This window comes from Dermacentor andersoni, chromosome 1 (genome assembly GCF_023375885.2).
Source record: "Dermacentor andersoni chromosome 1, qqDerAnde1_hic_scaffold, whole genome shotgun sequence".
Classification (NCBI taxonomy): Eukaryota; Metazoa; Arthropoda; class Arachnida; order Ixodida; family Ixodidae; genus Dermacentor; species Dermacentor andersoni.
In genome coordinates this window covers 163,440,621-163,465,271 of record NC_092814.1, presented here as the reverse complement: position 1 = coordinate 163,465,271, position 24,651 = coordinate 163,440,621, and the positions used below count along the sequence as shown (strand labels likewise).

Sequence of the window (24,651 nt, the reverse complement as noted above, 5' to 3'; positions counted from 1 at the left end):
GGTCGACCTGCTTTTACATAAAATAAGATGAACACAACTGCCAGCCTTAACTTTGAACTTTGTATCTGTTTGGGAAGAGACAAACATTTTGCCAATGCACAAGTGTAATTGTGCACTGAGCACCTGAGTTAACAGAGCCTCAGTGCAACAAATATACGAATAAACACTAACGATCTCACCGATTTAGTTGGTGCACTATAGAAATGTAACTATGTTAATAAATACAAGTTTCACATCTGTGTGCAAAGACTGCTAACCCTTATGCAATTTTAAACATGCAAATTTTCTAAACACTAGTACTATTTCCTGCCCCCTGTATCTGTAGAAAGTGTACGAGCCCTTCTGAATTGCATGTATGAAGAATAACAGACATTAGCTTCCTTAGTGTGTAAACGTAAAGTTATTGCACATTTATTATACAAAATAGGAAAATGCCACAATGAATTTCCCAAAATGAAATGCATCAATACTGTAAATGAGTAAGTGCCTAAGCTTTAGATTGGGAACACTTAAGTTGATTAGTGCGTACTCTTTAGGCTCAACAATCACTATATTGAACTTACTATTTCTTTCTCACCATCTGTGTATATTGAGTCATATTTTGTAACATTGCTTCTTTTTCACTCTTTTGACCCTACATCACTGGCTCACAGCCTGCCACACCACTGCTGTTGCTGGGATCAGCCACATAAGAGTGACAAATCATAAGAAATAAAAAGTGAAGATAAAAAATCTTATATTCAAAGTCAGGTCTTATAGCTGCTTCCACATAATATTGATAAATGTAAGTCATAGATCACAGCCACAGTAGCTAGCTTTCGCCCAGACATGCTCCGATGCACGTGGGTAGATGTTAAATACAATCTCAGGAAAAGTGCTGGAAAACCTGTTCATATCAAGTAACCTTGAGCTAGGAATAAAACTTTAAGGGGTTCTCTTATGCGTCTTTAAAAACTGTAAATTTTTCTCTATCACAAAACAGATATACTATATAGAATCAAGAGGCTCATTTGTGCTCTCCCCCCTCCCTCGTCAAGTCAGAGGAAATGAACACAAATGTAGTACACTTAAATGTGGCACACACAAAAAAAAGAAAAGAGGCTGTTTCACAGAACAAAACAGAACAAAAAGTTAAAATAAAGTGCACTTATTACCAAAGGCATGACACCTCATGCTAAATCTCCTTGCCTTTGAGCTATTGCACAAAGTTCAGAACAGCCAATCTTTTTTTTTTGCCATGACCTAACTTAGATATGGGGAAGCCACTTATAACAAGAAAAATTTAATACAAGAAATTGTTTCTCTTGTCTAAAGAGCTTTATTAATCATCTGTGAAAGAATATAGGTACAACAATGCAACTCGTGACACCTTCCACCTTTGCCACAGACACATTACAAGCTAACACTGATCTGTGATTACACATTTTGAAGTGCTTTCCATCACTTGCTCATGTTCCTCCTATTTTTCTGCAGTATTGCAAGAACAATGCATTCAGTCTACCCTAAAGTTTTTTTTTCTTCTGAATGTTGGCTGAACAGTGCCACATCATCATATAAAGACAATGCACATATGCCACAGACAATTGGTGCTCAATGCATGCACTGTTGAGAAAGAACTAGACAAACTTTTAGTGCTTGTTGCTTGAAAACCATATGCCATGTGCAGGAGCTTTTGATTACACCTTTTCACAAGAAGTTCTGTAGTCCGTCCTACATTCACAACTGGGATGTAGGACTCCTGCAGCCCAAAATTTCTTTCATCATGTCATTGAAGTGAACCGGCTTTTATGCTGCAATGTGATGACAAACAGGGATGAGTGAACTTCAAATAAGATGGCTTCTCATACATGGCTACTTTCAGGAAAACCTTTCTTTTGGGTGTGTCATCTTAACTCATCTCCCTACCCTTAACAGCAATGAATTAAGGTGGGAACTTCAGGGATAAGAGTCCTCGGTCCCACCTCTTACAGAAATCTATCTGAAAAAATTCTTAGAAAACTGAATAGACAGCTACAAGAATGAAAGCAACATGGATGATGTTATATAAAACAAATGTTTAGAATAGATCTTTCAGGTCCCATAGAATCCCTCTGTCTGAAGCAGTGCAGCTATATTAGCCCCAGTCCCCACCACACCTTTATTCTGGCTTTGCTCCTCATGCTTCCTATTCACATGTTGTCCAGTTCTTTAGGCTACATATTAGCCCATGCCTGCAAGTGCATTTCAAACCATAAAATATTATTGTAATCTGGTCCCGTTTGATTTTAATCTGTAGATGACTTGTTTAAAGTCCTCAAAAAACAATGTGTCACTGCTCTTGTAGCAACCAAAGGGTACTGTATTTACTCGCATAATGAGATCACTTTTTAGCCAAAAAAATTGACGCAAATTCAGGGATGCGATCATTACGCGGGTTAAATTTCCTGCGAAAAGATTTTTTTTTTTTTTTGTCATCCCGCATTTGCTGCAGGATGACAACAGGTCAACAAACAGGCGGCTGCCGCTACAACAGTGCGGGACACCAAAACAAAAATGGCGGCTGGCCGAGCAAGCCAAACGCGCCTAACGCGTTTTTTTTTTTTTTTTTCTTCTCGCGAGTACATTACGCGCATTGAAACAGTTTTTTCCATATCAGTAACGAATATCATTAATATCGGCAAGTTTGCGACAATAACGTAGCCATGTCCACTTTGAGGGGACAGAAACAGAGATGGGCGTGCTTAGCTGCCAGTGACATAGAAACACACGGCGGGCATGCTGCGGAAACTGCAGCATTTGTCTTCACTACTATCCTAATACGGCACGTTTCCGCTAAGGATGGACAAATATCTTAGCTGTGTTACAAGCGTCAGCGTATGAATAGGGTACACTTCTAACATACGAGTGTAAACGTGGCTACTATCATTGCCGCTCGCGATTTGTTGCCTGCCCACGAGTGCAGATGAGAAGAAAGGAGCCTTTTGTTGTTGTTGTCGATTATACATTATTATGACCATTATACAACCATTATAAAGCCTACAAATAATAAAACCAAAGCAATTTTGGTTGTAGCTTTTTTTTTTTCGTGAAAGTGCGGAAAGTGATGAAAGGAATGAAATGGGGCATCTGCTTAAGAATGTTTGGTGCGTGCAAACCGCTTGGTATGTCTTGAAGAGCCGTTCGTGTAACATTCGACAGCATTCGACAGATGGTAAGCACAATCATCATTAGCTAGACTTGGCACACGACATATCACTGCAGCAAGTTCTGGGTGCGATCATTACATAGGGAAGAAAAAAAATTTGAATTTTCACGACAAAATTCAGGGGTACGATCATTACGCGAGTGCGATCATTATGCAAGTAAATACGGTATTTGATGGTGCACTGACATAACACTTTCGACTGTTCGCTTTTTTTAATTGTCCTGAACTTCTAAACCCTATAAAAATGCATAGGGCCCTATATAATTTAAGAGCTTTTCTACAGCCAATTTCGGTTTCAGTTCCCAAAAGTTAACTGTGTTCTGACATCACGATGCAGAAGGTGGTCACATGGAAGCAGGACACCTCAATATTTGGCACTCACTCCGGCTTGCTCTGTCGTCTGCTATGCTGCTACATCGGGCCTTACAATGAGCAGCAGCGTAGGAGGTGACAGAGCAAGCTGGAGCAAGCACCAAAGCATCTTGGATGTCCTGCTCCCATGTGACCATGTGATCGTGATGTCATGACACTGTTAGTAGTTCTTGGGAAATGGAAACAAAACTGCCTGTAAAAAAAGCTTCTTTCTTTTTTAATGCGCAACTTGATTCTTCAAAGCAATGCACGAACTAGCCCAGCAAGAAGTTCTTCTAAAGCTACCATAATAAATTATTTACGGCACTCTGAGGCTTTGAAGTGCTTTTTCTAGGGTTTCATGGTCTAAGACCTCCATTTCACACAGAAGATGAACAGTCAATAATGTCATGTCAGTACTCGTTTAACCTGTCCCATTCACTGCATAGTGCTCAGGTGATTACTGCACATTATTTCATAATAACATAAAGATCAATTTCAACACACTTTTATGGTAAATAACAGATGAGAGATCAGACTTTGGTTAGAAATTTTTTGGTACAGCAAATGACAAGAATGTGTTTTTAAGTGTCACTGTCAAAATGCCAAGTTATGATTGCTTATTCTGAAGTATCAGATAACAGCACTACACAACAGCTGTTCGTTAAAATACAGATGTGTAAATATATATGCAACATTAACAATGCCATTGAAGACTTCTACTGCATTTCAGCAAAAGTAAATAAACATTCACAATATATATGGACAAGGACATAAGAAATACACAAAACAGCAACAACAAAAAAGAAACACATGGAATGTACAGGGTCCCGAGTGTTGGATTGCCGTTTGCATGAAACGAAGATCAGAGTTGAAAAGAATCCCGATCCATTATATTGAAAAAAATAAATAAATAAAAGGATTGTTCACATGTGCATCTCAATAGATAAAAGCATACCTTAATATCTATTTAGTAGCTAATGGCTGCTGTAACTGCAAAGCTGGAAACAATAGGTTGTCTAGGATTGGCTGTATTTACGCATCAAATGATTAAAAATACAAGCAGCAGTGTATGGCTGGCACCTATCCAAATGCGAAATAGTGGTATTCCCAAGAAACACTGTTTTCAGTGTTAACAGCAAGTGCACAACATTGTAGTTGCTACTGTAGTCCATTAACCTTTTTTACAAAAGTTATATACATTGATGGGTCATTTGCACGAAGTGCTCAATGAAACAACAGTGAGGTAACAACCACCACCTATGGGACGTGTTCAGTTTTAAAAGTGGCAGAAGGATTGTGTACTCTCGTTCTCCAAACGTTGTGCAAGCAACCCCAAACAAAACCTTGTCACTGTGCAACTTTCAAATTGTGCAGACCACATGGTTATATGCACACATTTCTGGATATTACGAGTGTGTTCTAATCATGTGCCTCAAAGAATGCAATGGCAACACGAAACAATGCATGAAAACTTTCACGTTACTCCAACAAAGCCCACAAGAATAGAATGTTGGATTAGTTTGTTCATGATCAATAAGTTGCAGCACACAACAAGGCTGTCTGAATGTTATAGACTCGAAGCTCTGCAATTGCATAGCCATAACAACAAAATCAAGACAGTTTTTTTTTTTTTTTTTAAAGCAGCAATGTACAAGAGCAGAAGAGCAGTAAATTTTATGATATGTGGTGAAATGGTCATCAAAGTGTGAACTAATGAACAGGGGTAAGGAAAACACCACTGAAAATGAAGATATCTAAATGGTTTACAGCATATCATAGACACACTAAACCACTGGGATCCTTTCATTTCACATTGTTTAGTAGTAGCCTTACTGTAATTTCAAGTCGTTAGGAAGTATTTTAGTGTTGGTGCCTTTTTAGTGCTAGCACGAGGGAACAACTCAACAAGGACAAACACAAAGGAATGGGATTGAACAGGTGAAGCGCAACCCGTCCAACCTGGAACAGGATTGAAACTTAATTTGGAACAGGAGTGAACAGGCTTGAACTTCATGTTTTCAGTCCCATTCCTTTGCGTTCGCCCTTGTCCAAGTTGTTTTTTCACGCTGCTGCAAGAAAGATGGAACTTCAGATATCCCAATTTCAAGCTTTGTTACTGCCTCCTTGGGACAAAGTATGAAGTATAAAATAATACAAAACATAAAATACATTAATAGACCCAATTTTTCATCTCACCTTTGCTACTGCTAAGAGAAAAGCAGTTGGTATGAAGGACAGTACAGAGTGCAAGTTAGTAAACAGATCTCACTCATTTAAAAATCTATTAACTTCTGGCTTCTACTTTACAGATTGAAACAGGAAACTAGGCAGAATTTTTGAGCACACATCAAGCAGTTAATACCATCTCATAGGAAATCAATCAACATAGACAGATTTTGGATATACTGTCAAACATGGATTTCAGCATTTTTCAACAAGCATCAGTGGCCACTGCATTGCTTAAGGACTACTTTTTCATTAGGATATATCCGCAGTCCTCCAGCACTCTGATGCATATTCTGAAGTAAACCTTCAGCTAGCGGAACTATCAAACATATCCTAAAATGAGTGATTCACTTCATCTTATGAATGGCATAGATCATGCTCTTTTATCTGCTTTGCCAACAGTTTTTTCCAGCAGCAGCAACAGCAGAGACTAGATCTGGCAAAATCACAATCATTACATTAATTTTCCAGGCTTAAAGATATTATGCAAGATATTATGCACAATGCACACAAGCATGTGAAGCCTTCACTAACCCAAAAACCTGGCCAGAATCACAATTCCACCTTTTGTAGTGGCTAACTAATGATTTCACTGCACCAACATGACACTGCAGTCAACCATCTTACCCATCATTATGCATGCCAGAGCAATCATCTTTCAGCTCTAAAGTCAGCTTCAAGTGTCCAACTATACCAGGTTCCTTTCACCGAGAAGTGCTAACCAGCAGATCAATATGAAGACAAGCTATGCACATTTTCCAGCACAGTTATCAGCTGTCACATGCCTAAAGAAACCCATGACAAAATAAAATAGACCCCATGCAATGAATAAATTACAATGCAGTCAAAAAAATTTGTGACTAGGACACTACTGCATTCTGCTTTATGGAGGATTGCTTCTCTGCACAGCATAGGTGCCAAAATGGCTAACTTCATCAACAGAAGACATATTTCTAGTGTGAAAACCATGGGCATTGCACACATTTTTACATTTCAGGTTGTGTTAATTACAGTGAATATCAGCAGAACCCAGAAAGCGTATAGTCTTTTTCAATAATTATTTCTGCAGTGTTCTTCATTGTTCTGTCAACAGGCCAACAGATAAGCTAGAATCATAATAGCTGCTGCACTAATATTTCTTGACAAAAACATACAACTGCCTAAAAACAAAGAATTGCAAGGAATATGTTACCCAGCAACTAAGTATATGTTCATATGTGGTAGCCTACACTTGTAGGATTCATTTGAACTTTTAGAAAGCACACTGACTGACTGATTGATTGGGTGTGAACTCACAGGCTACGTGAGATACCATACTGGTGGGTTCCAGATGCATCTCAACTACCTGCAGTTCCTTACCATTTAAAGTAGCGAGCAAAAATCTAAAAGCAGAGATGCTACAAGAAAATTGTTTCTTCTAGCCTAGGCATGCTAGCTGAAAATAAGTAGTACAGCTTACTTGCGTCTGTTCAAATGTAATGCACTGAAACCAGGGTACCGAACTGAACTGAATCTGAATGTTATTTTTTTCCCTCCAGAGTGAAACAGAAAAGAAAAAATAATGGTTTTCAGTTCAGGCTGGCCACCTTCTCTGGAGCTTTTTATCCATGCACTGCCTGCACTTGCAGCTCAAATATGCTACCTCATTTTTAAATACACACCATGTCCCCCCCCCCCCTTGATTTTAAATGTAGCAGCACCATCAGTACAGTTTTCAATGTATCGCGTAGGGAGGCAGACATGTTAGCAATGCACACTCGTAAGCATTTGAAATTGGTGACTGTTAAATAGCTTTCCGTTAGTCAGAGACCTACATATGATCGTTGAAATAAAGAAGCACTTCTTAACCAGGTGGTTGCTTTTAATCACACAAGTTGAAGCAGGTGCAATAAAAATGACATAATGCTTTTACATCTGCTTCCCCAACACGATTTTTAAAACAAAGCTTTCTTTGGCTGCTACCTTGGGTTGTTGCAAATGTATTATAATAAACGGGTATGACCTGCCCTCTTGGTGGTGACAATCTGGGGAAAAATGGGAGAGGGAAGGGGAACTAGCATAGGGCAAGTTAAAATTGTGTGGACAAAGACATCTCGCACAAAAATTCTACGACAGTCCAGTATCCCCTTTCTGCGCTGTGGCTCCCCTCTTGACCTCTTCCATTGCTGAAAACTTGCGCAATGGAGAGCTGCGAGTAGACTTTATAATCTTGCATCAGTGCTGACTCCTATACAAGATGGAAGACGTTGGCACGCTTTACAATGTTGCACCTCAAACAGCGATCTGTAGATGTGTCTGGTCGGCTATGACAACAAGCCTTCCCTTTGGAAAAGAGTGGCAGCCGCAAAAGTCACAGTCGTGCTCGTCCTTACTCTCCTTAAGCAAATTTTGGCCGCCCGTCCATGTTCGTGCCAAAGAGGATCCAGGGGCCGAATTCGCAAAGTGTTTCATTCATAAGTGCTCTTTGCCATTGGCTGGCTGTCCTCACTAACACTAATATGTCAAGCATCAGGATTGGCTGGAATTTTTTGACAAACAGTTCAAGCATAAGAGCCTTTGTGAATATGAGCCCAGAGGCTATATTCGCAAAGCCTCTTCGTTAGCAAAAAGATTTCACTGGGCCCTTGGCAGGACAGAACAATGAAGCAAGGTATCAAGGCTTTTTCAGAATTTTCAGTTAATGCCGACTAAGAGCGAAGGCTCTGAACGAGCCATCCAGACAAGAATGCGTATATAGTCGCATCCTACTGCTTATCTTTATTATCACTCCAAATACCCTTAGCTCTTTTTCTTTCCCTTCCCTCTGCAGAGAAGCGTCACTGGCTAGAGGACTGCAATTCCTTCTCTCTCTCTCTACATGTATATCTTTCTCACTATAGCTTCACTTCACATAAGATTCCAGCACTGGCATTAGATCTGCTTAATTTTTAGCTACTAACTACATGTGGCTTGAAGAACAACATATGTGATATTTTTGTGCAGCTTAGCAGCAGCATCGAGCTTTTTTACAAAATAAATTTATGCTGTTTTCCTGTAATTATTTTTCTATTTGAACATGAACGTGCTCAAACTGGTTTGAACCATTATTTTTTCACTCAGAAGTTGAAGTGAAACTGAACTGTCTTTACTGAATTGGAACGAAAACAGGAACAAAAAATGTTTCGGTTTGACACTCGGACAATGCCACATTAAACAGCTGTGCTCAAAAACATTTGAATTTTTTGCTGATGCAGTTTTCTCTAGACTTTTGCTTCCAACTATACCGATTGCTTGGCACACAACTATTCTTCAATTCCACTGGCACCTACATGCAACCATTATGAACCGAAATTGAAACCACAGCCTTATGCTTGGCATAGCCACTAAGCCACAACAGCAAGTGAAAAAGCACATTGCCATGGACTAATTCTGAAAATTAAATGTACTCACTATAATGAGCCAAGTTTTACAAGCCATCCTTCACAGTCACATTTTCCCATAATGAAAATTGTACCTCATGACTACTAAGACCATCCTCAACTTAATGCTCCAACAGTGCAACTTAAGCTGATATAAAGCATACAGAAATTAAATGTCTTTTTCTACTCAGTGGCAGCGTGAATGAATTTCTTTCAAATTATGTTAAACAGATTGGCAAGCAGAAGCATAACTGCCAGCATTTTCTCAGAAGGCTTTGGCATAGACTGTCCTTACTTCAGATTTCAATGTCTGCAACAGATATATACGAAAAAAAGGTCTTTCCCAGTCAAGCTTAGAATAGGACACTAAAACCAGCTTTACACGAAGTTTCCAAAACTCGCTTTTTTACAGTCAGATTTACAAGAGACCTTGAAACACTTTCTTTTTTTTTTTTTTTTTTCAGGGGTAAGTAAATGCACCCAATAATTCAGCCATGCAATCATGGACAAAATTTAACTACACATTGCTGCTCTATCCATACAATGATCCCACACTACTGATTCCCTGCCCTCACCTGACCGTTTTCTAACAGCGGCTACGAATGTTCTGTGGTATTTCAAGAAATTAATGATTGCTGCTGTCTTGACTCCTTCAAGGTGACAAAGGACAGGAGCCAAAACAAATAAAGACAAGCAAAGCAAAACCAATACTCAAAGGGCAGCAAAGAAAGTAAATTGAGCGAGAGAGCACGGCAAGTCCTATGCTCAAGCCTTGCCACGGCTGGACAAGGCAAGCAAAAAAGAAAAAAGAAAAAAAAGAAGAGGAAAGAGCATCACAGCATATTAGTAACTTACTAGATACATCACTGCTGTAGCAATGTAACCTGCCTCCTGCAGCATTAACATTGCAATGTGTCCCACAGCACCCTGCACCAGCACACAGCTTCACCAGGGCAGTGGTGCTACAGTTCTGCTCTGGAATACGAGAGACATGCAGCTTCTATAGAAGGAGCAAAGCACCTAACATAGCAAGGAGCTACTTAAGGTTCTTAACAAATCTACCGATTCCTATGCCCGAAATGTCTGCCAATTTTAATTAATTCGAAGTCTGACATGATTTTTGCAGCCATGTACCAAACATAGCTGTTAAAAAGGTTTTTGAAGCTTACAGTCCTCTTAAATCATACAAAGCAAATAAAATAAAATGAGAATGATCAACTATTGATGTCATCGAAAGATTTTCCTTCTGCAAAAATATGGGGCAGAAATTGGCTAATGCTCACAAGAGCTACAAAACACCAAACAAGAAAATACGACAAAACAACTCATCAGCAATATAAACAGCAATCAAAAATGCCTGATGTTTCAGGCTCTTAAAGGGACATTCAATGCAAAAGGGAGGCAGACACCACAATGCACTAATTTCAAAATGGTTGAAGTAAGCACATAGTGTTGTCTACGTCTCCCATTTGTTCCTGACTGCTAGCACTAAAATGCGCAACCAGCTCCCAGTTATGTATATCATTCTGACAACAATGTGTCATGAGTGGTCAATGACAGATAACATAAAGGAAATTACACTGCAATTGGTCATCAAAGAAAATGCAGTTTGTCCAATTTTGTTGAATTTTTCCACATAACAGCTAATCCATGCTAACTCTTTTCACTGCCTTGACAGCAGTATTTGCTAGAACAGCTTGTTGGTTTTCCATCCTGGTATTAACAGCAGACACTGTGCTGGAAAAACACGACCAGCTGGCTCGGGAGATTATTGAGGCAGACGACATTGCCAGACTTCGTGACCAATGTGTTAGCACGCCGTCCTTGTTGCTAACAAAAGAAATTTCAGCTTTTGCACTTGCAATCATTTTCTTGAGTGCACAGAAGTGTGTGCATCACGTGATGTACAATGACGTGTCTGTAACATGTGTGATTCCTGTGGCCAAATGTATAAGAAGCCGTGTTTCTTTCAAATAAATGTTGAAAGTCTATACTTGTGGTGTCATCTTCTCGTCTCGTGTCTCTGTCCCCGTCTACATTTTGTGCTGTTAACACCAGGAAGCAGTATTTGGTGCCCCCTCTGTGCAGCCCTCTTAGTCACCAAAAGTGTAGCGTTTAACAGAATTTGACCTCCCACATTGCAAACACAATGTAGTTTCAACACAGAAACAGTTTCAACACAGAAACATGAGCAAGGTCCACATTTGCTGAGGAGATTTAAACTGAGGAAAAGACCATGATTCAACCATGACCAATCTTCAACCATGATTTGCTTAACATGTACTTAACAAATGTTGGAGGTTTTAAGCCCCATCTTATCACTCTATCTAAGCTTCACATTTGCCTCTAGTGTCCTTTTATCATCAAGGTTCAGCTCATGGTTTTTTATCTTTAAAAATTTGAGCCTGCCCTTTCATTTTTATCGACCATTCTTCTTTTTCACTCACTATTTTATTCACATGGAAGCCTACAAGTTTTGCTACATATATGTTTAGTTATTTTTAGCTAGCATGTGGAAACAGTGAAATGTGCTTAGCATGCCTGAAAATCAAATTTTTGTAAATGTGCATTATGTATGAGGGCCAATCTTACACAGCTTTCACATACAATCTATTAGAACCCACCATTAAAACATGCTGCTAAGTGATCAACATTGTTTTTCCAATTAGCATACCTAATACATTATGGGCCCCATTTGCTCCTTCTCACTAGTAAACAATAGCTCAAAAGTCAACAATGCACCAACAGCTGCACAGCAGTTATGAGGCAGCTGCAACCATCACATGCACTGACAATGCAATGCCTATGCAACTAAGAGTTCACCCAAAAATGCAGTGACATGCAATGGCAAAGAGGGAGAGCTAAACAAGGAAAGAAGTGTACCCAATTTCCACAATATATATGTACAAAATGCAGTGAACTGTTACATTTACGAGGTATCACTAAGTTTGAAAAAAAGTTCTAATTCTTTCACCTATATTTCTAAATTACACATGTCAACTCTACATTAGATCTGCATTCCTACCATATGAAGAAGCTGAATGGCAACTCTCATGCATAAATGCCAGCATGTTTGCACTTTACACTTTATTCACCTAAAATTTTCTTTTTCTTTTGTTTAAAAATGGACTTGGTATTTGGTACATATTTGCACTAAATGGATATTAGTATTTTTTTTTTTTTTTTTTTTTTTTTTTTTTTTTTTTTTTTAGGTTTGAACCAAAAGTGCTGAAGGCTAACCATAACTCAAGGAAAGAAAGCAGGTTGCTGGTGACTTGTGATCACTGCATTGCCCATTATGGTCATCATTTATTAAACACATAGTTCACTGTGCCAGTGGTTTCATTTTATGAAAGCCCAAGCTATGAATGATTCCTATATATAACTACATAATATAAATAAGATAAATATAAAATGTGCAAAAATAGAATGATTGGAATTGCTCTTCAGAAAAAGAATGCAGAATTCATTCATTGGCATTAATGACCCGAGCTGTATAAAGGGTAGGCTATAAATCAGGCAGTTCAGACACTCTGTCAAACACAGTGAACTTACACATCCAGATATACAATGGGTCTGTACCTCACGACTTGGCCAAACATATATTTAAGGAGGATGATATAAGTGCCTAAAGTAGACATACAATATTAACCTTATCTTACTGCTGACACATACCCCACTAGAAAAGAATTATTTACTTCATACTGATTAACAGTGAATGCTTCTAAAGAGAGCCTGCAAAATTAAACATTCAGCAAACTAAAGCTACATTTTGCCTTCAGCAGTGAAGTTGTGCCCCACAGACACATATTGCAAAACTTTGCAACTACCTTCAACACAATTCTAATTTATTTCACTGTGTCATCGCATGTGAACAACCATACTAGCGAGACATCTTTCTGTGCTTTCTTTTTTTCCGTGCATGCATGTGCCAACCACAAGACTATATAACAAATGTATCTGGCAAACGTGCAGCTTGAGAAGCAGAAAGTAATGTGCACAGCATTGCAGCTTCTTCACTGCAGCACGAAACAATGTTCATAACTGAATGAATAACCTTGCTCCAACAGGAAAAGCATTTTTTAATATTTGCATCTCAACATATGCATTGCATACCAATATAAAGCATACTGCCTGAACTTGCACTTCATGTAAGCCTCGAAATTAAAAACATTGAAGACACCTTAAATTTCACATTCAAATGGCCATCTGAAAACAATAGCACAATCAATTTCAGGATTGTCAATAAGGAAAAGCCTGTGACGTGCATTTAAGTGCCTACTAAAAGTGCACTTACCTGCCACATATGGAAGGTCAGCTGGACACAGGTGCATCTGAGACACAGATATTTGCTCTATCCCAATTTTCCAACCCAAGCCTTGTTTAGTGCGCCATATTCTTCTTGCAAATGCAATGGCATTTAGTGCTCCTAACAGTGCTCTGAAACACCCCGATTCACCTTATCCATGATTTAGTCAACCACCACGGCACCAGCACTCGAAGGTTTCTTTGAATGGTTGAGCAAAAAACATTCACATGCAGACAAATCAGAATGAAACAAAAGGTGTCGCACAGTTGTGCACAACTGGCCAAGTATAACGGGCATGTAATGTGCTGCATCAGGCACGATTATGCCATGACAAAATAGGAGAGCAGAAAAAAGCAAGGAAAGCTGTACCACTGAGAGGTACAGCAGAACCCCTTCAAGGCAATGACTAAAAATGTAGCTGAAAGATTCAATGAGAGAAAATTGAAGCAATAATTCAAACTTCACAAATCCTTGTTGAATTCACACTTCACATTTTAACTTTCACACAAGATGTAACTGCAGATGCTTCTTGAAACTCCCGCAAAATTAAAGGCTGTTAAAAGTTCCAAAGCCTCCCATTGTCGCAGGCTTCAAGATTCCAGGTCACAAAAGTCACATGAAGTAAGTGATGTCCAGTTGCATCTACTTAGCCTACAAAGACTGTAGCTACTGTCATCAAAACCTTTTGCGCACGGAAAATGAATTACTGACCTCATCCACAGACGAAAAAAGAAGAGCTGCAACATCCCAAAGGCCTGCAGCCGCACAGAGTGGTGGGCAACACAGCCTGCGAGGAGCAAGTGCTGGTAGTCTATCACGTTAGGATGAATACAAGGTAGCACTATCCTTCTTGAGTACCAGCTCAAGCAGTGTCGGCAGAGCATCCACATTGACTCCCGTGTCCTTCACCTGGCGCAGTCGCTCCTCCAGCTCACGCTTCTCCTTTCCCACCGCCCACCAAAGTCGAATTGCCAGCACAAGTAATGGCACCTCTAGGTCGCTGGGATTTGACACAGTGCTGCCAGGCAGCCACTTGGACAGGGCCAGCTCGGCATACTTCTGTGCCTCAGCCACATTGTCCACTGCATTCAGGCAAGCTGTGAGCACCGCCAAAGTGGTGAACGTGTCTGGGTCGCCATCTCCTGCAAAAAAGAGGTCATCCAGCAATGACCCATGTCACCAGTCTACAACAGTGTAGCTCTAAAACTTCCTCAAAAACATTTCTGATGCACTTAGCATTCTCATTATACTTCATGCACTTTCCATTTTGTTAGCTCCTGTACCCTAACTATCTTCACGCCAACATGTGTCAATGGGTATTTCATGGCCTAATGGGTAGAGCATCGAGCTGCTGTACTGAGGGAACTGTGTTCAAAACCAACTGTTGAACCAACTTGGGTCACTGAGCATGTGACATCGGCTATGTCTCGCTCTACAATGAACCTCTTTGATGTGAATTTGGGTCACTGGGTATATGCCACTGGGTGTGTTGCGCATTTCGATGAACCTCTTCAACACCAACTTGAATCACTGGGTATGTGCCGCTCTTTAATGAAAAAAAAAATATTCTTCGAAATTCCTCCAGTGCTGGGCAGAATATAAACAGCGTCATATGTATTCAGACAATCTTGTCTAAATATATATTGATGCATGCGCCACATGCAAACTTCGCGGCGGCACCACTAGATCGTGCAGCATGTCCAAAGGAATGCGCAAGAAAGGAGCACAGTTACATGCATGCCTCCTACATGACGCATTTCAGCAACGGCAATACGGTGTGTTACTACATTGCTTCACTGCTAATTACATTAAAGTTGACATTCATCGTAAGATGGTTTCTGCCGGAATTTTGAACATGCACTCACTGAGCCCTGATGAAGAGAAAACATTTCACGATACATAGACTAAAACTAAAAAAAGAAAGACAGATTGAAGTTTTTCTTACTAGAGAATAACTCTTCATGGATTATCACTTTTAATGCCATGAACATGTCTTGTGCATTCCAGGCATACATAGTACAATAATCCCCAGTGAAGAACCTCACTCATACCAGGATTGCATACAGTCTCCAGAATAACATGAATGAGTGGTAGATGTTTCCCTTAAGTAATTGTTACAGTGCACCAGCAATAATGGTGCAATATGTCTTGTGAAAAATATCTGACACTGCTAAATTCAGTGTCACTCTCCTGCATTTCTTGCTGTATCAAAATCATCTACTCATGGCTTTTGTGGCACCAGTATTATGTTTCTAAAGGCAAAAAAGCACAACTTATTCAACAATAAAGGTCCAGTAATGAACAAGTGCAGGACAATTACCAAACTTTTCTCTTTATTCAAATCATGTTTAAGGTATAACTATTTGCAAAAAATCTGCAAGCGATTCCTCAGCTGCACACTGCATTTATTGTCTTTTATAATCGCAGCACCATGTAAACTTGCTTATTATGGCGACTACTGGCTCCCTTGTTTCTCTTGAATTTCAATACACAGTTTACCCAAACAAACAAGATCAAATCGGCATTTATATACATATGACATCAGCCTTTTCTTCCAGTTGTACCATGCTAATCAAGCAGCTTTTTCTTTTTTAGCAACCCAAGTTGTTTAACACAAATGCATTTTTCTCAACACCAATACAAAAACATCAGTTCATGATTTCACCATTTTTTATTAGGTCTAGAATGATAGAACTTCCAAAAAGTAAAAAAAATTATGCAATTCCAATGCAAACCTTAAAATCTATGAGAAGCGAAGCTTTTCCAAGGCGGTTAACCAAATGCTATAAATTTGGCCATTCCATTCCTGCATCTTTAGTGTTAAGGGAGATGGTGGGCATGCATCTGCTCTCACGCACTCGTGCTATGCAATGCGACACACGTGGTGATAATCTCTAGTTGAGCTAGTTGGCCTTAGCACAATGTAAGTATGTCTGCGATAGTGGCCAAATGGTCACAGCATTAGGCTGCTGTGCTGGGGGAGCAAGGTTCGATACCAGCATCACACCTGTAATTCGATTTTTTTTTTATGTGCAAGTAATTTGGCAAGACAGCAGCAGCACCCAGTAGCCCCGATCAGGAAAGTGTCTGTTTTTTTTTGTTTTTTTTTTCATTACAGAGTGGCACATTCCCAGTGGCAATTACCTAGGTATTTAAGTTAGCATCAAAGATGGTCAGTGAAGAGCGGAACACATCTACTGGCACACAGTCACCGACCCAAGTTGGTATCTTGGGTCAGTGGCCCATACCTAGTCTGCCGCAACGCCAGTGATTTATGTCGGCATCAAAAAGGTTCGTTGAAGAATGGCACATAGGTACACAGTGCCTCATACCCAGTGGCCCAAGTTGGTCAGACACTTGGTTTCGAACCCTGTTCCCTGAGCACAGCAGCCCGATGCCATACCCATTCGGCCATGGGCTACCTGACATCCTTGGTTTATGTGAAAATGGTTAGAGGGAGAGACAGATAGCCCCCGGAATGTGTGTGAAGTACCCCAAGAATGCTAAACGCATTAAAATTCTAGCAGAACCCATCTCTCAATTAATGCACACATTTATGCAATTAGCACTGAATCACATCATGTACGAGGCCGTCAGGCTCTGCTCTCACGCATCCCTGTGAACACGCTGCACCATCTAGCAACTCCGCTGCGAAGTCCATGCATGGTGCATATGTGAATATATATTTAGACAAGCTTGCCCGAATATATACGACGTGGATTCGATTTCACCCTGCACCAGAGAAATTTTAAGATTTTAACACATTAGCATTCTTAGGGTACTTCTCACACTTTCCGGGGGTTATCTATCTACTATGTTTGTTTGTATGTATGCATGCTTGTATCTAATCGCTTGTAACATTTTTTTTTTTCTTTGAAGAGTGGCGCATATCCAGTGACCCAAGTCAGCATCAGAGGTCTATTGAAATGAGGCAGATACCCAGGGCCCAAACTCGTGTCACAGAGGTTCACTGAAGGGCGACACATACCCAATAGCATGTACCCAGTGAACCAGTTGGCGTGAAAGAGCTTCATTGAAGGGCAGCACATACTCAGTGACCAAAGTTGGTCCAACAGTTGGTTTCGAACACAGTTCCTTCAGCAAATCTGCCCGATGCTCTACCCATTAGACAAGGGTCTACCTAGTGACCAAAGTTGGCAGAAAAGAGGTCGACGCAGGCAAATGGACAGACATACCAAAAACTGGGTGAAGTTTGCAGAGTATGCTAATCATACTAAAAATGTTACAACAACCTCCTACAAGAGAAAGCCCTGCACCACATCGCTTGCATTTCATAGAATGCCTATTCAGTACTACCTTCAGCATCCCACGATCTCACTGGACCAACTTTACAAATTTCATCTCACCAAAATATCGAAACAGTCGGAAATTTTTTCACACAGGATTTCTTTATCTCTGATTTTAACTAAGCCAAGTTATGTGCAGCATGCATGATATTTGGGGCAGCGGATCTTGAACAGTACAGTTTTCAAAAAACAAATCGCAGATAAGATAGGCTACAGTGTGGCATGTAAACTTTACCCAACAACCTTAGAAGAGTATTGCAGCAAAATTTGAGCAAGCATTTCCTTAACAAGATTACATTGAATGAAAATAATTTTGTGACACAGCCAGAATTATTTTTGTTGGGAAAACAAAGAACATTACAGTTACATATATAAATGATTGTATGCGAGATAAAAACACCCAAAATTACTCTCACACCAATTGCTACCTCTAGTGAGATTTGTCAACTCGCTTAAAAAGAAGTGAAATGGGAATCCAGCCCAAAACAATGCCTTTATATTTGCATGTTTTCCCATTGAACAAACCAAAACTTCGTAAGTGAACCATTTCACATCTTATGGCAGTCAGTAAAACAGTCGGTATTGTAGAAGTGGCAACTTCAATTTATGCACCTGAACGGATGCAACCGCACAAGTTTCTTGGGAGTGTTCACCCTTGGAAGCACCATACACACAATGTTTAAGTCAGAGATGGCAACACGGTGACATGTTTTTTTGCTGTATCACCACACGACATCAAAATCAGAACTTCTCTCGTTTAAGTGTCCCATTAGGATTTATGAGGTCATATTTGGTATGTCACGAAATCATGACAACAGGCTAGAAGAGGTTACTCTTTTTCCTGGAACAAAATTATTCTATATGTTATACTGCAGTAAACATTTCTTGTCATGGCTACTTGCTGCTTGATGCTACTCCCTGCACACACCTTCAGTGTGGTACAAGCATAATACAGTGCTGGTACCATTCATGTTCCTGACACCAAAGACAAAATCGCTGCACCTATGTTCAATGAGAACCCCTCTGCGCACCATCAGCTGCCGTCACCACGACTTTAGCAGATGATCTTCACGATGGAATTAGGCCACTGGTTTGAAGAAACATGTACATTTATTGCATCTGTATATTTATTTTCAAGAGCATGCAAATTTCTATGCATACGTATGCTATTAAAAATAAGCTTCATGAAGAGACATGTTTCTAGCATTCCCAGTGACATTGTGTGGGTAGCCAATCAGATCGTTTGCCCGAGTAGCATCACTCACCCACACTACGTAGCATAGGAAGGGGAGGCTGAAAACTCAGGGGAGCAGCGCCACAGCAATCGGTAGCAATGCACATATTTAACACTTTGTTATAAATTACACACTTTATGTGGAGCACTTAAATCTGTTTCTTAATGATCAGAAGGACCTACTTTACTGACTTATTACTTTTGTACAGAATTGCCAAAACCATTTCAGGGTACCTTTAATAAATTAGACAAGAAACCGACAACTATGACTGTCCCTTCGGACAACACCACCAAAAATGCTGTTACTGGTTAGGAAACTCAAACACTACCCATAGGCATAGCTGCAATCCTGCAAGCTTTAAAATTCTTAGAAATCCCACAGACTAAGTGGAAAAGGGGAATAGCATGCATTTCTTTTTCACATTTGCCTTGAGCACACAGCCTTTTGTAGGATAAATAAGCAATTTATTAATAATTATTAACCTTTACACAGATGCCACACGGGATGCTTTCAAATGCAATAGAGCCCAATCGGGATTTAATTTCTCAGTCGCAACCGACTTTTTTGCACAAGCTACAGGAGGGAATCAATTGCAGTTGAGAATTTCAATCCGGATCGGGCTTGACCACTACTGAAAGTGACTGTGTGACACTGCTTGTAGACAACATAGAAGCAGCAGCAAACTTAGAACAGCAAACATTGACAAGGAACACAATATTTTTACGTCCTAGTGACTGTTTCAGTGACTGCTGTTTCCAATTTAGCCTGCTTCAGGAATGCCTTTAAATAAGTTTGCTTAGAGCAAATACCCCTCCGACGTCTTTTCCCAATCGGAAGACTTCCAACAGTAGGGCTGGAAACTCGACAAGCAAAACATTTTCGCGAACAAATTATTTGTCATAAAACTCATCATAGCATTTGTAAAATTGTAGAACAAGCCAAAATTTAAAAACCTTAGATAAAATTTGAGAGTTGGCAGGGGTGCATAGTCCACATGTAGCCAGTGAAACCCTTGCATGAAAGGCCCACATGGCCGTTTTGAGTTTTCTGTCATCCACTATGGTTAAGGGGTTGAGTTTCACTGTTACTGTGGCACCAACTCTTTCCCCTTCCTGGGCCCAAAGAAACCAATAAATTTGATCAACAGTTTTTCGGCATATTAAACATTTTCGTTGGAATTCTTCCACCAGCAACAGCATGCACCATACGAAACGACACTTTCTGGCAGATTGGAGAGTCTGAAAAACAAATTTCGACTGGAGGGATCGTGGAAAATAGCCTCCAGTGCTCCTAGCACCTGCTCAGTCAAATGACAAAATTCGCACTTTGGTCGACTCGGCCACATAACTTTTAACCCTTTAAATGTTTTTGCTGTACATGTACTGCACCGATATTATGTTTGATATTTCGAGAGTATTTGACATCACTGGTTCTTGAGAGGCGCTGCCATCTCTATAGAGTAGCCCAAAGTAATTTGAAATTGTGTTTCTGCTCACCGGGGCACTCAACTCAACTTGTTTACCTTTAAGCATTCGCTTGCACGCGTGTCTGCTACTTCCAAGGAGTGTGTGGAGGGGATGCTATTGTTTTTATGGGTGCCACTATCGTGTTTGCGGTACCTTAATAGCTCTGCCCAGCCGCAATTCAGAGATACTAAAAAGTTTTTTTTTTTTTTTTTTGTCTTCGGTTGCATTTCCTCTTTAAATTGCAGTTTGCGTATTCTTGTTCACTGGGTATGCGCAGTCATGATTTCGGTATGGCTACGCACTGTGCCTCTTCACACAGCGACTGCTCAAGCGTTTATTTCTGATGCATTCCTTCTTGCGATTAAATGTATTTTTGGGACAACAAATTGATAGCCATAAATTTTGCTAGGTATTTTTCTCAATCTCTTACTGTACAGCATATATGCATGTATACTGTTGGTACAACTAAAATGTCTCGAGACGAAATATTGCTAGTGCGATGAGGTTTATTGTCGTTCACAACGGTGTGGAACGCTAGATCAACCAAGGCACTGCAAGGGCTGTCCGTAGCACGGGGCTCGCTCGCGATTACGGCACGGCCCTTCGTCTTCCTCTTCAGACGGCACATACGCAGGGGCGCGGTCTGTTTCATTACAATGCCCCGGGAGCGAAGCGTAGCCATCCTGGCGACTCAGGGCGCGGAAAAGATGAGCGGGTCGTAATACGGTTTCAGGCGGTTGACATGTACTGTCTCGCGCCCACGACGACGCAGGTCTGGTGACACGGTGAGCGGCTCGACGATGTAGTTTACCGGTGAAGTGGCCTTGACGATACGGTACGGACCGTGATAACGGGCCAGGAGTTTGGAAGAAAGGCCAGGAATGTGGGCTGGTATCCAAAGCCACACAAACGAACCAGGAGCAAAGTTGTGCGGTGGTTGATGATCACGGTCATGTCTTGTCTTTTGACATTCTTGAGTTTCACTAGTCAGGGTACGTGCCAGCTGACGGCAATCTTCAGCATATTTGGCGACTTCGGAAAGCGGAGTATACTCTGTAGCGTCAGGTTGGTACGGCAGTATGGTGTCCAAAGGGCATGATGGCTCACGGCCATACACAAGGAAAAAGGGGGAAAAGCCGGTGGTCGCTTGCGTCGCGGTGTTGTACGCGAACGTAACAAAGGGAAGTACGGTGTCCCAGTTGGAGTGGTCGGATGAAACATACATCCGCAACATGTCGCCAAGTGTGCGATTGAAGCGCTCGGTCAGACCGTTGGTCTGGGGATGGTACGCGGTCGATTTGCGATGAATTATCCTGCACTCAGCGAGAAGGGCTTGGATACCCTCCGACAGGAAGACACGGCCCCTATCACTCAGTAATTCTCGGGGAGCACCGTGGCGAAGAACAAAATTGCGAAGAATGAAAAAACCAACGTCACGGGCGGTCGCTGCTGGCAGAGCTGCAGTCTCAGCGTAGCGAGTAAGGTGATCTACGCCGACAATAATCCACCGATTTCCACGCCCGCTGCATGGAAACGGGCCATAGAGGTCGATGCCGACGCGGTCGAACGGACGAAACGGGCATGGTAGCGGCTGCAACGGTCCTGTGAAACGCTGGGTAGGTGTCTTGCCTTGTTGGCATGTAGTGAAAGACTGAATGAACTTTTGCACCAAGTTGTACATGCCTCTCCAATAATAACGCTGACGCAACCTTGGGTAAGTTTTGAGGACGCCGGCATGGGCGCTTAGGGGATCAGAGTGAAAAGACGTGCAGACGTCAGAGCGCATATGACGAGGTATAGCGAGGAGCCATTTGCGTCCGTCGGGCATGTAGTTGCGACGATATAGAATGTTGTCCCGCACGGAAAAGTGGGTTGCTTGGCGACGCAGTGCTCGTGTTGAAGGGACGTCAGACGGAGCGGCAAGGTAGTCAAGTAACTTTGCAAGGGTTGGGTCCTTGCGCTGCTCTGTGAGCATGTCAGTGATGGTGAACGGTGACAGGTTGGACGAGGAAGCTGACAAAGACGCCAAATCAGGCGTCAGTGGAGAGCGAGAGAGCGCATCAGCGTCGGAGTGCTTGCGACCGGAGCGGTACATGACGCGGATGTCGTACTCTTGCAAGCGAAGCGCCCAACGTCCCAAGCGTCCAGTCGGGTCTTTCAAGGAAGAAAGCCAACAAAGGGCATGGTGGTCAGTAACAACTACGAAAAAACGGCCGTAAAGGTATGGGTGAAACTTGCTTAGTGCCCAGATGATCGCTAGGCACTCCTTTTCTGTGACGGAGTAATTTAATTCTGCTTTCTTTAGAGTACGGCTCGCATAAGTGACAACGTATTCATCATAGCCAGCTTTCCGTTGCGCTAAGACAGCGCCAAGGCCAACTCCGCTGGCGTCAGTATGGACTTCCGTGGGAGCATCAGGGTCGTAGTGACGAAGAATCGGTGGTGAGGTCAACAAGTGGCGTAACTGCCGAAACGCTGCATCACATTCAGGTGACCACGCTGCTATGCCGTTACTGGCGGAAAGTAAACTTGTCAAAGGTGACATGATGGATGCGAAATTGCGTACGAAGCGACGAAAATAGGAACATAATCCAATAAAACTTCTGAGGGTTTTGATAGACGTGGGCGTTGGAAAGTCAGCAACGGCGCGGAGCTTGTCTGGGTCCGGGAGGACGCAGTCTTTTGAGATAACGTGACCCAATATGGTTAGTTTTCTTGCAGCAAAACGGCACTTCTTGAGGTTAAGCTGTAGGCCGGCAGATGCGAGACAGGTCAGAATGTCATTCAGGCGAGCGAGGTGTGTCGGAAAATCGGTTGAGAAAACGACGATGTCGTCTAGGTAACATAAACAGGTCTTCCATTTGTGACCGCGAAGGATGGTGTCGATCATACGCTCAAAAGTAGCAGGCGCGTTGCATAACCCGAAGGGCATGACGTTAAACTCGTAGAGGCCATCGGGTGTAACGAATGCGGTTTTCGGACGGTCAGGCTCGGCCATTGGAACTTGCCAGTACCGGGAGCGCAGATCCAAGGAACTGAAGTATTCTGCGCCTTGTAAACAATCGAGAGCGTCATCGATTCGAGGCAGTGGATAAACGTCTTTTCTCATTATCTTGTTTAGGCGTCTGTAGTCGACACAAAAGCGAATGGAGCCATCTTTTTTTCTCACCAATACGACAGGTGAAGACCAAGGACTTTGAGAGGGACGGATGACTCTACGTTTGAGCATGTCGTCCACTTGCTCCGTGATGAGTCTGCGCTCTTCGGCGGAGACACGATACGGGCGCCGTCGCAAGGGGGAGTGGGAACCGGTTTCGATGGTGTGAGAAACATCGGTGGCACAGCCCAGTGACGTCTGATTACAGTCGAAGGAGTTGACAAACTGGTGAAGGAGAGCGAGAAGTTGGCGGCGATGAGGTGGGGAAAGAGCAGGGTCGATGGCATTGTCAAAAACCACTGAAGGTGATGAGCCGGACACCGAAGCGATGGCGTCAACATGACGAAGGGAGTCTGTAGGAACGTCGAGGTCGTCGACGTAGTCGACCGCCTGGAAGTATCCTACGGTCTCTCCACGCAGTAGGCTGATCGGGTACTGGTAGTAGTTTGTGACCAGCATCACAGTTGACCCAGATGTTACAGTAAGGACGGCAAACGGAAGAACAATGAACTTGCGTTGAGCAAACACATCAGACGGCGTGAACACCACAGTGGCATCAGATGTGGCATCAGACGACAAGACAACAGCCATCGACGACTCAGGAGGTATGGTTGTGTCGGCATCAACAGTGAGTTTGTCGGCAAAGTGAGGAGAGCTGGTCGACAGTGATTCACATAGTGGTAAAAGCGACACTTCTGCCCGTGAACAGTCAATGACAGCATGATGACGTGACAGGAAATCGCAACCAAGGATGAGGTCGTGAGAGCAAGATGATAGCACGAAACACTCGATAATGTACAGAACGTCGTTGATGACGACACGGGCCGTGCATACAGCTGAAGGGTAAATTCGCAGCGCGCTGGCAGTGGCGAGCACCAGACCAGAGCGAACTGTAGTCACTTTTCGTAGCTTGCGGCAAAGGCTCTCGTGAATGACGGAAACGGCTGCTCCGGTATTGACTAGTGCGACTGCGGGTACTCCCTCTACAAAAACGCTAATAACATTTTGCGGCAAA

General features: G+C 41.9%; 2 protein-coding genes across 2 annotated transcripts in view; both read right to left on the bottom strand.

Moving 5' to 3' along the window:
* Positions 1-1,295: 1,295 nt before the first annotated feature.
* Positions 1,296-14,275, bottom strand: LOC140217412 (uncharacterized). Its single transcript, XM_072288005.1, has 4 exons — positions 14,183-14,275; positions 13,460-13,602; positions 10,018-10,137; positions 1,296-1,790 (listed from the first exon to the last, which is right to left on the bottom strand). Exons 1-4 carry the CDS (start codon positions 14,215-14,217, stop codon positions 1,786-1,788), a joined length of 303 nt encoding a protein of 100 aa, XP_072144106.1. The 5' UTR covers positions 14,218-14,275; the 3' UTR covers positions 1,296-1,785.
* Snx21 (Sorting nexin 21) overlaps positions 13,225-24,651 on the bottom strand; it is a 31,203-nt gene continuing 19,776 nt past the window's right edge. The window contains exon 4 of the mRNA XM_050194939.3: positions 13,225-14,613. Coding sequence (XP_050050896.1) covers positions 14,291-14,613 — 323 coding nt within the window. The 3' untranslated portion in view covers positions 13,225-14,290. The remainder of the gene's footprint in view (positions 14,614-24,651) is intronic.